Here is a 14,528-nt window from a genome sequence, read left to right as displayed (position 1 = left end):
CAGACACAGTAGCTTTTATAGAAATTTAGACTTGGGCAGATGTTTTAAGTCAAAACAATTTTCCTTATAACAGATGCATTTCCAAAGTTTTGAAAACACAGTCCACAAAGTAATTTAACGTGATAACTAAACTTGTTTTAAAAAGCAAAATAACACATTTTATTTTTGATGAGATAAAAGCAAAATTCTGATATATCTAAACCTATGCTGGAAGTATACCCAAAAAGAATCTGTATACATTACTAGCAAGAGTCTTATTTTGCACAGATCACAGAATAACCATTTAACAAAAAACAAATACATGGGCTTTGATGGTACATTTCTATGCTGGCAAATACATTTTCCTGATACAAAGGCACTTTGAAAACCCAATATGGTTTGGTTCATAAGTTTGTAAGGTACAAACAATTTTACAAACGTATGATTACACTGAAGAACGTCAACAATTGTGACATTACATATATAACAGATTTCCATTTCTTTTTTTTCCTTTTTAAATAACACTGGTTTTGTGGGAATGAAAGCAGTGGTTTCCAGCAACTTCAGTGAAGACATTCCAGATGACTGGAGGCCCACAATCTGAATTTTTCACTGGCTGGGATGAGGGACTAGGGGTGAGGGCATTCAGCATGAAAAAAAACAAAAGAAAAAGAAAGGCATAAAGAGAAAAGGACAAACCAACATGCTGGAACAAAAGGAGAAACAGAAATCAAAATGGTTTTGAAGGAAGAGCACAAAAAACAAGACCAAAAGTCCAGGAGATATACCCTCTTAACTCTGATCCCTTAGCTGTAAACTCCCTGCAGAGCACAAACAGCTGATTCTACCTGGTCTACTTGGTGCTGGGCAGCTGTAGTGATGATTTCTCTATTTTGAAAAGCTGGGTACAATGTTTTGGATTGTACAGTACCAGAAAAATTCGGTCCAAAAAAAACGATCATTTCTTTTCATTCACTACATGGCCGCAAAGTCAATCTGTACATAAAGCTGTCTCACTCCAGCCTGAAAAGTTAAACAAGAAAAAAAATTAGAAAAATCAAACAAGCCAAAAACGGACTACACATTTCAGAAAAATAGTGGGGAAAAAAATCTCCTTTTTTGGAAAAAGAACTATTTTTCTCTTCTGCCTCTGGAAAACTATTCTTCATCTTTTATCATAAAGCACCAGAAAATTATTTCAGAACAAATATATTCATAAGTTGCAAAAAAGATTCTCTACTTACCACTACAAAATAAATAAATAAATAAAGCCATGCTACTCATTACATGCCCTGTCCAAGTGATATTTAGAAAACTGGGGTTACCCCATACACAATTACTCTGTTAGAGAACACGACAGTTAGTATCCAGACTTTAAGTACCATCTAATATGCTTATACCTCCCAAATTTATATTTCTGGACTTAAACCTTCCATCTACTTGATAGTTCTACTTGGATATCTGATAAGCATCACAACACAGCAAAATTAAATTCCATTTCCTCCCCTCAACCCTGTTAATCCTGTAATCTTCTACAGCACAATTCCATCCTTAATATTGCTCCACATATTTTTTCTCTCATACCCAACATCCAATTCATTCTCAAAATCTGTTGGCCTTACTTCCAAAATAATGCAAACCCAGAATCTAACCACTTTATATCATCTCTATTACAACCAGCCTGGCCCTGGTCACTATCAGCTCTTGTCTAGATTTTGCTGTGACCTCCAATCTGGTTTTCATGCTTCCACCTTTGCCTCCCATTGACTCCATTACTCAAACCCTACAACAACTTATCTTCCTTGGTCCTTCCTTACAAGCCCACAGTCCTTACAACAGCCTACAAAGACCCCCATATGATCTGGCCTGATCTCTTCTCTGATGTCATCTTTTACTCTGCTCCTTCATTCACTGTGCCTCAGCCAAACTAGCCCTTCTGCCTGGAACTACGTTCCTCAAGATAACCATGTGACATACTCCTTCTCTTGTCATATCTCTAATCAGACATAAGCAAGGCCTACCCTGACCCCCTATATAAAATGCTTTTAATTCATTCATCCAACAAATATTTATTGTGCATTTATTGTATTCCTGGCTATATTCTGTTCCCAAGGAATACAAAAGTGAACAAAACAGATAAAAAATATCCTTCCCCTCACAGAGTCTATTCTATTGAGGACTATGTAGAAAGGAGATGACCAACAAGTATACAAGTAAATATACTATGTCAGATGAACCTATATATGCTCTAGAGAAAAAACAAAGCTTGGTACAAGAGCCAGTAAATGCCTTAGCACTCCCTCCCAACTTACTTACCCTGCTCTCCCTATCCATAGCACTTATCAGACTGTGATATATCATAAAACTTATTTATTCACTGTGTTCACTGCTTATTTCCCACTATAACATAATCTTTCCAAGATAAAGGATTTTGTCTTCTTTTTTTCACTGCTGACTCCCAGAACCTGTAGTACCCAGCACACAGTAAGTGATCAAAAAATATTTGTTGAATGAACTGAAATTCTAATTTCCTTCTTTGAACCACAAATGATTTTTTTATTAAAGCAAACCTATCGGTCACAATAAGCCCTTTCTTTTTGGTACCATAGAATGAAAGGTAAACTAGAATATTTAATAGAAAGGAAAAAACCAGAGCAGGGGATAAAAATCTATTAACACTATCTTCTTACAGTAATTTAGGGGCTCCTCAAAGCACTGCTTTCTAGCATGGCTTTTTTTTCTCTAGCATTCAGGTAAGAAGGCTATGGAATGCTTGAGAGGAGTCAGGAACTACTCTAATGGAATAAAAAGCTGGATAGACCCTAAAAGCTTGCCAGCACTACAGCACTGAAAACATATTTTATCTTTTTTGCCTCATTAAATAAAAAAAAAGGCCATCCTTTTTAAATAAGTAAGTTAAAGCTCTCTAGTTACTCAAATGTACAGAAAATATATATATATATATATTTTTGTCTTTTTCGTGACCGGTACTCAGCCAGTGAGTGCACTGGCTAGTCCTATATAGGATCCGAACCCGTGGCGGGAGCGTCGCTGTGCTCCCAGCGCCGCACTCTCCCGAGTGCGCCACGGGCTCGGCCCCAGAAAATACATTTAATAGCATCCTCTCCTCAGTTAAGAGGCTTGTGACAGAAAAAAACACACGACTTAGTATATGCATGATCTTGAGCTAAAAATTAAAACCAAATCTGTTTGTCTTATTTTAAAACAGTTGATAAATACCAACCCTACTTATAACAATTGTTATATATTCATCTAGCATTTGACAAATATTTAATAAATCTTGCTACATACCAGGCACTGTTACAAAGATCATGAGTATATAGGACAGGATTTCAAATGTTATAAAAGGCTATTATAAACAAATCATTATGATTGATTGCAATTATATGATATGATTTACTCAACCCAGATAGCCCTTGAAATAACCACACTTTGAAACTCTTGTAAAATTCTTGTATACCTAATGTTAAGAGAAAACAACTATTACCCAAATAAATTTTCTTAATTTTTCTTTTAACAAAATTGCTAATGAAAGTAAAATGGGCAAAATAAGTTGGGCTCCTTTTATTGTTTCTGCCATTTTTCTTACCCCTAGACTTAACACAGAGAAGATGGTAATAAGAAATGAAGTAGCCCAAGGCAATGGAAAAAAAAGGAAAAACAAAGAGGCTAGGTAAATTATCTTTGCATAATCATGAGTTAATTACTCAAGCTGATATCTTTCCCCTGAGGGGCTGTGGCTTTCTACAAAAGCTCAGTCTAAAAGCAAAAAAAGTCATTCTGCTTTATCCATCTGTCCTCATGGAGACAGCCTCAAGTTTTCCAGCTTCTCACTTTCCTCTTTCAATTTCCTTCAAAGTAGAGAGAAAGTCAAATTTCCAAAGAGTCCTGTGTTAAGTCACCTATTCCCTAAATGCAAACTAGGCTATTTATGAGTATAGTTTATTCACACCACAAAGACATAACAGATATTCCAGCAAACAAAAACAGTGATCAGTTCCATCAAATATTCTACCATTAGAATAATACCAGCAGTTAGAGGCTGGCTGAGAGGTTGTCCTTAAAATATGAAAACCATAAAATACTCATTGTATATATATCCTCAGAATAATATACAAGTGGGAAAGACAGCTAATTATTTTGAACACTTATATGATCCTAAGAAAATAAGTGTTAACCTGGTGCCATAGGCTTAGAATATTTTCAACAAATTATTCACTGTTATGAAAAGGAGAATAGATCAGAAGTAAAAACTTTAGAAAAATAAATAGGAATATGACTATAGAAAATTATTGGTTTGCTTGCATTCTGTACCAATCAAAAACTACAGAAATTTTCTTCTTTAAGTTTTTGACTGAACATATAATATTAATCTTTATCGCTTTAAAATTAAGTCTTGAAAAACTCTTACCCTTCCATGTGAAACCTAAGTCATGTCAGAGCTAATAAAACAGTGAGTGAATGTGACTAAATCACAAGTCAATAACAATGGTTTTTTGTTTTTTGGTTTTTTCCTGTAAAATGTCTTGTGAGTTATCGATTAATATGTTACTTACTACAGTGCTTGGCACATGGTGGGCTCTCAATAAATGCTGGCTGCTGCTATTATTATTCCCACCACTATCAACCAACCAATGAACACTTAAACCATGTGCGTTAATTAAAATCAACAAACCTAGGGATTTGTTGGCCTCATGTCTTGTGGCTGTTCACTCCAGCCTCCTAAGGAACTTAGCTAACTGTTAAGTCCACTGGGTTCTGGTGGACTTCAAGTACATAAGAGGAAGAAAGATAATGGAAAGATGAATAAGGAAAAACTGTAGAGTGAGCAAGCAAAATCAATACTTACATTAAAGACTCCTACAGGAAGGAAAAAAGCAAAAAAAAAAAAAAAAAAAGAGGAAAGTTTGGAAAAATAAATAGCAATCTACCTAGAAAAGTGTAGATACATTTCCCCACTCCCTACCCTCACCCTCAAGCAGACATAACAAAGTTGAATGACATCAGTGATAGGAAGGAATTATCAACCCAGAAGAGAGACTGAGCTGGAGGGTTTCCGAAACTTGGGGAACTCCCATCTGAGCTTACGAGGAGGCTTTTTGGTTCTTTCCTGAGTATCAGTGTTAACTTCTATTTTGAGGCCAGAGAACACAGTACAAAAGCTGAAGCAGGAAGCTACAAGCCTAGAACTTAACAGGCATAATAGAGAAAGATGGAAAAGATGAAGGTGGAAGTGCTCTCTGGGAGTAAATATTATATATTAGGTTTGACTGTCTTTGGTGCTTTGTGAAACTGAAGAGGGTAATGAACCCCTAGCATATTCTATATTATTCTTCAAACATATTCTAGATTTTTCTTTGGTGTGCTTTCTTCAAACAACATTATTTCTAAAAAAAAAAAAAAAGTATTAAAAATTTTGGGATCACAGTTATAATAGTGAAGAGTGCTATTAAAAAATAATTAACAAAAAAACGGGGGGGGGGAAGAAGATATAACAACCACAATTACTTGAAGTTGATACGACAAGCAAACAGAAAGGACATTGTTGGGGGGGGAGAAGGGAGGGAGGTATTGGTGATGGGGAGCAATAATCAGCCACAATGTATATCGACAAAATAAAATTTAAAAAAATAATAATAATAATAATTAACAGATGATATTTGCCAGTTTAAAACAAAAAACATCAAGTCTCAGTGGAACTAAAACAATAAAATAAAATGTTAAATTGTCTTCCTAATCCAGTATCCCACTTTCTCTTCCTGTTTGTATATTAAATACAAAAGATAAACTTTCCATTTAATCAATTCCCCCAAAATAACTCATTTTTAAAAAAATTAGTGTAAGGAGGAAAAGAGGGAGAGGAATTCTTCTATGCCAACAGAAAACACTGTAATTTAAAAACTGTATTATCACTTAATCAGTAATCCCAAAGGAATCTAACTACTGAAGTGTCTTCTAACAATTCACTTGTATTACTCTATATTCATACACTGTAAGCCAACTTCTTTAGCAGCTAAAGATTAATTGACAACTCTGGAAAATGAGATTAAAAAGGATAATGCCTAATGTAAAGCTATAGTTTTAGAAACAAAATACAAAGTTATAATTCTCAAACTTTTGATATTGGTGTTTTCAGTTTAAAGTTATCCTATCCATGTAAGTTTTAACAAGAACAATATTTTAACGAAAAACTATTACTTAAATTCTGATTTAAGCTCTGCCTGGAAGCAGGCAAGAGAACATGCCCAGGCGCCTAGACAAGGAGCCATGGGCTGCAGCCCCTTCTACCCAGACGCAGGCAAGACAGCACAGCACACCTGAGGTCCTAGGCAAGGAGCTGAGGGCAATACTCCCTGCCCAAAAGCAGGCAAGAAAGCACACCAAAAACATCACTTCTGCGTGGATGGCCCACCATAACTACTGCCACAGCCACAGCTGCTGAAAAAGCAGCTTGATGCCACAGCAGCAGTCACAGTCACCATGCAGGCATCCTGATAGACACTCAACTGCACTGACACAAGGAGAGTTCACCAGCAGAGACCAGAAAAAGAAGAGGATGTCTCTTTCCTCCAGGCCCACTCCAAAGTAATAGAAGAAGCAACTGCTCTACCAGATGACCAGATATCAATGAAGAGATACTAGAAATACAATATTCAAGAAAATATGACACCACCAAAAGAATACAGTAATTCTCAAATACCAGACTCTATAGAGCAGGAAACATTGAAATGACTGAGAAGGAATTCCAGGTCTTCTCATATAATGAAACAAGAAAAAAAAATCCAGGACATGAAGGAGGAAATTTACAAAGAGATTAATACCTTAAAAAAGAATGTAGCAGAACTCACGGATTTGAAAAAGTCACTCAACAAAATAAAAAACACAACTGATAGCTTAAGCAGCAGGCTAGAACAAGCAGAAGAATTTCTTATCTTGAAGACAGTCTTTTAGAAATAACCCAGGCAGACAAAAAAAAAAAAAAGAAAAAAGAATTTTAAAAACTTAAGAAAACCTAAGAGAGCTAGCAGACAACCCTAAGCACACAAACATTCAAATCATGGCTATTCCAGAAGGGGAGGAAAAAGGAAAGGCATGGAAATCTATTCAATGAAATAATAACAGAAAACTTCTCAGGTATAGGGAGAGACACAAACCTTCAGATCCAGGTGGCTAAAAGATCCCCAAACAGATTCAACCCAAAAAGATCCTCTCAAAGACACATTACAGTCAAACTAACTGGCAAAGCTCAAAGACTAAGAGAGAATCTTAAATGAAGGAAGAGAAAAGCATCAAGTCACCTATAAAGGAGCCCCTATCAGACTAACAGCAGACTTCTCAACAGAAACTCTACAGGCCAGAAGAAGATGGAATGATATATTCAAAATACTAAAAGAAAAGAACTACCAGCCAAGAACACAGTACCCAGCAAGGCTATCCTTCAGAAATGAGGGGAAAATAGTGTATTTTCCAGACAAACAAAAGCTGCAGGAGTTCACCACCACACAACCATCCCTACAAAAAATCCTCAAGGAAATCCTGCATCTGAAATCTGAAAAACGATAATCACTACCACAAATACACAAGAAAGAACAAAACCCACTAATAGAACAAAAATGCAAACACTGCAGAGAAAGAAACTAAATCTTACCACCACAAAAAGCCACAGTGATAATGTAATAATACCCCTACTTTATTTTTGATTTTAGTAATTTTTCTTCTCTCTTTTTTCTTGACCAGTTTTGCAAATTTTGTTGATCTTTTTAAAGAATCAACTTTTGGTTTTGTTGATTTTCTCTATTGTTTTTTAATTCCCTATTTCATATATTTCTGTTGTTGTCACTGTTATTTTGTACTTATATTTGCTTTTGGTTTAGTAAGCTGTACTGTTTCTATTTTCTGAAGGTAGAAGTTTACATTACTGATTTGAGGTTTTTCTTGTTTTTTAATATAGGTATTTACAAATATAGATTTTCCTCTAAGCAATGCATGAGACTTGCATTCTATAAATTTTTGCATGTTGCACTATGATGTTTATTTCAAATTACTCTCTAATTTCCCTGTAATTTTTCTTTTAACCATTATTTATTTAGGAGAGTGTTGTTTAATTTCCACACATTTGTGAGTTTTCTAAATTTCCTTCAGTTATTGCAGACAGAACACATTTTCTAAAATCTTAGCCTTTTAAAAAAAAAATTTAAATTTAAACAAAAAAAGAGTTCTTGGAAAGATTTCCATTATCTTTCAATTCTACTTTTTCATGAACTTTTTGAAGTGTCATGTTTACATTCTCTTTTATTGACTTTTTTATGCAATTTATGTTGATAAACTTAGATATTTAATTTCTGTTCTTGATTTCTTTTTACTAAATGGACTTGTTGATTTGCCTAGAAATTAATTTGCCTTTGAAAAGTTTATTCATTTTCCTCTGTTGAAATTAATTTGATATTTGCATGCTTTTGGAAAATTTTAGATAGCCATCTTAAATAACTGTAGAGATTATAAAATGAAATAAGTAAATTTTAATGTTTTACATCTCCAGTTTTTGTAAAAATTTGAAGCCCTACTTTCTACATAGTATTTTGTTATTCAACTGCTGTTCAGTTTATATTTGTTATTTGAACAAATAGATGTGCATATTCTTTAAAAAAAATAAAATAAAATAATAAACAAATAAATGGGGGGGGGGAACATTCTGGTTTAAGATCAGCTATAAGAAAGATACCTAAAATGGGGCTGGCTGGTTAGCTCAGTTGGATAGGGCATGGTGCTGATAACACCAGGGTCCAAAATGTATAACTTACTATTGAAAAAAGTCCTTTTTTTTGGTCCTTTGGAACTAAGGCCACCAGTATTTTAAATCTTTCTACAAAAAATATACCAAAAGCATTAGCATGATTTTTTTTTCTCAAAAATGAAGCAATTTGAGTTTTGTTATTTTTGATAAATAAAAGCCATGAATAAGATGTAATTAAAACTTTTTAATTTTAAATTTCATTTCATGAAATGAAAATGCTACTGCAAGCTCTGGCATATACTCACAGCATAAGGACATACATTACTAGGGTATAAGCAGAAAAGGAAAATAAATTAATTAAAAAATTTCAATTTTGCATGTCAAAACTAAAACAGTTCTCAAAAACAACTTCAAAATCATTAAATGTAGGAATGAAAGTTATTAGTAGGTTGACTCCCTTCTCGCCCTGAGGAAAAATGTGTTAAACCATCATTGCAAGCCTCTGGTCTCTGCAAGGAACAAAATAAAGTTAACTTGACCTTAGCTAATAAAAAGGCTTAAAATATTTTTCTGGGCTTAGAATGTTCAAAGCCCAAATGCAGTTTCCAAAACCAAAGAAGCAGCTGAATAAACTTTCAACTTCAGCCATGTTAAAAGCCAAGATTTCTAAGGTTACCAGAAGAACTTCCCTCCACCTACTTCAGTTACAAATTCAGCAGTTCCTAAGCACAGACAGCTGTTCATACATTTCTAAACCTAGAAATCGTATTCCTTTTCAGAGGGAAAATTGTGACCAAGCACCAAAGCCTTAGGAGAAAGAGTATGGGGTGTCCTAAAGCTCAACAGAAGTTCACACTATGAGGGTAGAAGGACAGGTATCACTAGGAGATAATTCAGGGTAAAGGAGAGAAAAATGATCTGGAAACCACAGTGAAAAGAAAGGTTACTGCTTGCCTCTTTCTCCATTTGCTCTTAAAACATAGAGGAAGTAAGAGAATGATTCAGACACACTGTGAAGTTCTTGCATTCATTATGAAACTCATAATGATACAGACTAATTATAGTATCTGTTAAGAAAGACACCTTTAAAGAGTTACTAAAATTCTGTAATAAAGCAGTATAAGCATACTGTTTTGTAGTACAATTAAGTATTGATTATACAAAAGATTAGGATTAGAGTAAATACTAAGTACACCTAAAATTATTTCATTAATTTATTTTCAAAGGAACCTAACCATACATTCCTCTTTATTAGAGAAGAAAGATTGTTTAATTTATGCTAAGGTCCTGAATTTAACTAAATTGCATATTATGCTCTGTTACTCATGTCTGAAGATGTGATCTCTCTCTCTCTCTCTCTCTCTCTCTTTCTCTTGATTAGGTAGATATATAATACAGATAGATACAGAGACATCTATCTTATCTATCCAATCATTCTATCTCATTAAGATCTTTTTGTACTGTGGTTAAAAAAGACCAATGGGAACCCAACAATATTTTTCCATACTTAGTATATGTAAATACTAAGTATGATTTTGGTCAAATACAGTTTTAAGAATATGTTTATCCAACAAATTCATTATACATGTATACTCCTCTAAGCATTGGGAATACAAAATCATAGTATTGCGTAGGCACATGCAGACAGATATGTACAATGTGATATATACATCATACGATAAAGAAATTCTGCTTTGAGATCTTTAAGGCTTCAGAAAGAAAGTTATAATAGAATTGGACATTAGAGAGAGAGAGAGAGAGAGAGAGAGAGAGGTGTGTGTGTGTGTGTGTGTGTGTGTGTGTGTGTGTGTGTGTGTGTGTGTGTGTGTCTGGCCAGTACGGGGATCTGAACCCTTGACCTTCATGCTGGACCTTTAAGTTAGAGTAGAATTTTTGTCCCACACAGAAAAGTAAACAGTCTGGTGGGTTTGTAGTAGAAAGTACATGGCAATGAAAAGGAGGGAGACTTGAAAAGTTAATCGAATCATGCTAGAAACTTTGGGGTTTATCCTAGTGGCAATGAAGAGCCTCCAATGTTTTTATTCCTCAACTTTTTATTTTGAAAAATTTGAAAGTCAGAGGAATAGTACAATAAATACCTACATAACCATCACCTATATTCACCAACTGTTAACATTTTGCCACATTTGCTTCATCTCTCTACATATACATTTAACCTATAATCTTTTTATTTTTACCAAAACATCTGAAAATTAAACATCCTGTACTTTACCATTAAATCCTTCATCATGTATCTCCTAAGAATAAAAACATTTTTCTTTAACCACAATATCATCATCACACCAAAGAAATTTAATATGTATATAATTATATGACTGTTACACAGTCAATATTCAAATTTCCTTGATTACCCAATAATTTCCTTTATGGCTATTTTTTTCTATTCCAACATCCAATCAAGGATCACACATTGCATTAAATTGTGAGGTCTCCTTTAATCTAGAATTACATTCCACCTTTTTTTTCTTCTTTCATAACATTGACTCTAAGAATCCAGGCTAAGAGTCTTGTAGAAGGTCCTACAAGCTTCTGTTGTTTGCTTATGATTAGATTCAAGTTAAACATTTCTGGCAGGACAACCACACAGGTCATGTTGTGTACTTCCCATGGCATCACACCAGAAGGCACATAATGTGTTTTCAACCACAGATATTTAAGCATGAAACTAGTTTCTTCATTAGATCTATATGTTAGAAAATTTTAGCAACAGTGTCAATGTCTAGATTTTTTTGCCAAACAAACTAGACCAAAAAAAAAAAAAAGAAAAAAGAATTTGTTCTCTCTCTCTTCTTAGATATTACTGACATGATATTCTTATTGTCTCAATATATACAGAATACCATAACAATCACCTTAATTTATCAGTCACACATTTATGTTAACTCATGATGTCACAAGCATTAAAAGAATTTGGTTGCAGACCAGGAACTAATGATTCCAAATATACTATTAAGAAAAACTCAATAGTATATTAAGCTGTTAAATCATACAGAAGGTAACTATCACACACAAAAAGTTAATAGTCTGCTTTCAGCTAAAGCCACTAACAAGGTATTATTCTTATTCCAAAAGCTATTTTAATTCTTGGCTTTAGGCAACATCTAACATGTCTTATGAGTATAAGATGTGTACAGGAAAGGAGAATCTTCTTTTTCTTGAAGGAACTCAAATCAGTACAACAATGACTAAATAAAAACTATCGTCCTTAAGAGTATTAACTAAAATAAGGATATCCCAACTTTGACTCTATGTCGAAAAAAAAGTAGTTTCATGCTTACCTCATAGGTTAGTAGCATATATATTTAATACGTCAAATAGCAAAGTAAGACACTTAAAAGAAGTTAGTTAAAAAAGTCATACCTGAGTAAAAATATTATGTGTTTGGCTTAAAATCCACCTGGCATCAGCATCGGGTGCTACTACTAATTTTAAGGTTCCAACATAAACATCAGAACATAAAGTCCAGAAGTGCTGTTCTTGTAAACTGTAAACTCCTTGCAACTGCTGCACCTGAAATACAATGGGCAGATAGTAACATCATGATCAAGCATAAGTGCCCCTCCCTACTTAGTTTATCATGCAACATATCAGTAATCATGGATTCCACCCTCCAGTTTAAAAAAAAAAAAAAAGTTAGATGTTAAATTAATTAACAAATACCTATTGAGTATTCATTATGTGACAGGTATTATGACACATGACAGGTGATTGGGGAAATAATTTTGATATGAACATATATCAAAATTTGTAAGGTATACTTGAAAGAATATCTACAGGGAAATTTAGGGTATCAAATACATCAATCAGAGAATTAGTGTAAACACAAATGAGCTAAGAAGCTAGAAAAAGAACAACAATGTAAGCCTAAAGAAATAAGAAGAAAGGAAATAAAGGAGAGATTTAGAAAAGGATAAATTCACAACATCAAAAGCTGTTTCTCTGAAAAGATCAATAAGCTGGAGGAGTATTTCTTAATTGGGCATATTGTGGACAGGACAATTCTCCACTGCGTAGACTATCCAAGAAACTACAGGACTTTGCATCCCTGGGCCCCAGGGAACTAAATGCCAACTTATACCCTCTCCCAAAGCATATGACAACCAAAAATGCAGGGAGGGGGATATCTCTAAGTTTTCCCAACAGCTCCCTAAGTTTTCCACAGCCTTAGCCTAAGAACCACGGGCAATACAAACTTCTGATTAAGGTAAAAGATCGAATAAAATAAGATGCAATTAAATATAAAACGAAAAGAGAGAATAACTATAAACACAAAAGATTTAAAAAACCAGAAAAGGGAGTACTATGAATCCTATATGAATGTATCAGTATATGAATAAACACAACATTACAACTAAGTTAGAATCCAGACACTTCTTACCACGTCTACTGCTATCAGCCTAGTCAAAACCAGCATTCTCTCTAGACTGGATTATTATAATAGCTTCTTAACTGGTCTCTCTAATGCTAGCCTTGCACCTCTTCCACCTATCCTCAAAACAGTAGCCTGAATAAGATCCTGTTATTTTAGGTCAGATGCTGCCACTCCTCTATTAAAAATCTTTCAATAGAGCTGGCCAGTTAGCTCAGTTGCTTAAAGGGTGGTGATACAACACCAAGGTCAAGGGTTCGGATCCTGTACCGGCCAACTACAAAAAAAAAAAAAAAAAAAAATACTCCAATGGCTTCCCATCTTACACTGTGAAAACCAGTGTTTTTACAATGACTCAAATGGACCCATGTGGCCCCCTTTTTAACCTTATTTACCTCATCTCCCTCTTTATCAGCTACCCCAGTCTTCTTGCCATTCTTTGAAAAGCCAGGCACACTACTGCCTCAGGGTACTTGCTATTCCCTCTGCCTGGAGTGTTCTTCCTCCCAGATTTCTGCACAGTCCATTTTCCAGAAAATAGAAAATAGCTGCTACCTTATATTACTAAGAAATAATGCTGGGTTCAAGATGGCGGCGGCTGCGGCGGCTGGCGCGGAGTAGCTGAGGTGGAAAAGGAGGCCACTGGGCCTCACGCAGCCGGGAAACTTGTGGACATTCCTCTCGCCATCTCTTAAGGGAGGACCGCTGCTGCTGGACGGTCGTGGGGGGGTGACCGCCACTTTGCCCCCGGCAGGAGAGGCTGCCTCATTTACAGGCAACAGCTTTGAAGTGTGGAGCAGGAAAAGAACTGTTTCTTAGCTGCAAAAGCGAGTCTCGAAACAGGGAACACGGCGCCAGGGCTGCTGTGGATACAGCCAGGATCCCGGAGACCGGGGCCGCACTGAAGGCGGCCAGCTGCCCTATTCAGGATTCGAGGTTTCAGGCCGGCATTGAAGAAGATTCCTGGGAGCGCCCGAGCCGCGCCGCGACTAAACAGCCCGAGGCGGCAGTGGCTGAGATCGGGGAAGGCGGCAAACCAGAGACAGAGTGAGCGCCCGACCTGGCACAGCACTGTGAGTGATCCCTGGCACAGCTCTGTTCGGGGGGTGGATGCCCACGCGGCTCCCGCCTGCACCACCAGGCCACTCACTGCACGGTGCTGCCTCCATTTTCCCAGGTGCGGGCAGCCCCGCCCCCTCGGCCATCACTGAGCCCTCAAACTTGCTTGGCCTGGCGCGGGGCTTTCTGGAGCCTGCGGACCGGCCTCCCCTCCCACTCCCTCCGCGGTTCTCTGGCGGGGCTGGTGGCGGGGGGCGTCCCAGACCAGTGTCGGGAGGGCAAGAAAGTACGGGCGGGCCGACTGTCACTCCACCACACCCTGGACTCCGGCCCCAGGTAAACTCC

The 14,528-nt window shown here is 36.1% G+C and overlaps 1 protein-coding gene across 1 annotated transcript in view; it reads right to left on the bottom strand.

Annotated features, from left to right (window-relative positions):
- Positions 1–227: 227 nt before the first annotated feature.
- SLC30A7 (solute carrier family 30 member 7) overlaps positions 228–14,528 on the bottom strand; it is a 90,718-nt gene continuing 76,417 nt past the window's right edge. Inside the window, exons 10-11 of the mRNA XM_063106113.1 lie at positions 12,116–12,265; positions 228–1,002 (exon numbers count right to left, since the gene is read on the bottom strand). Coding sequence (XP_062962183.1) covers positions 955–1,002; positions 12,116–12,265 — 198 coding nt within the window. The 3' untranslated portion in view covers positions 228–954. The remainder of the gene's footprint in view (positions 1,003–12,115; positions 12,266–14,528) is intronic.

The sequence above is a fragment of the Cynocephalus volans genome, chromosome 8 (assembly GCF_027409185.1).
Source record: "Cynocephalus volans isolate mCynVol1 chromosome 8, mCynVol1.pri, whole genome shotgun sequence".
Classification (NCBI taxonomy): Eukaryota; Metazoa; Chordata; class Mammalia; order Dermoptera; family Cynocephalidae; genus Cynocephalus; species Cynocephalus volans.
Note: the sequence above shows the minus strand (reverse complement) of the source record. Positions and strands in the feature narration are given on the sequence as shown.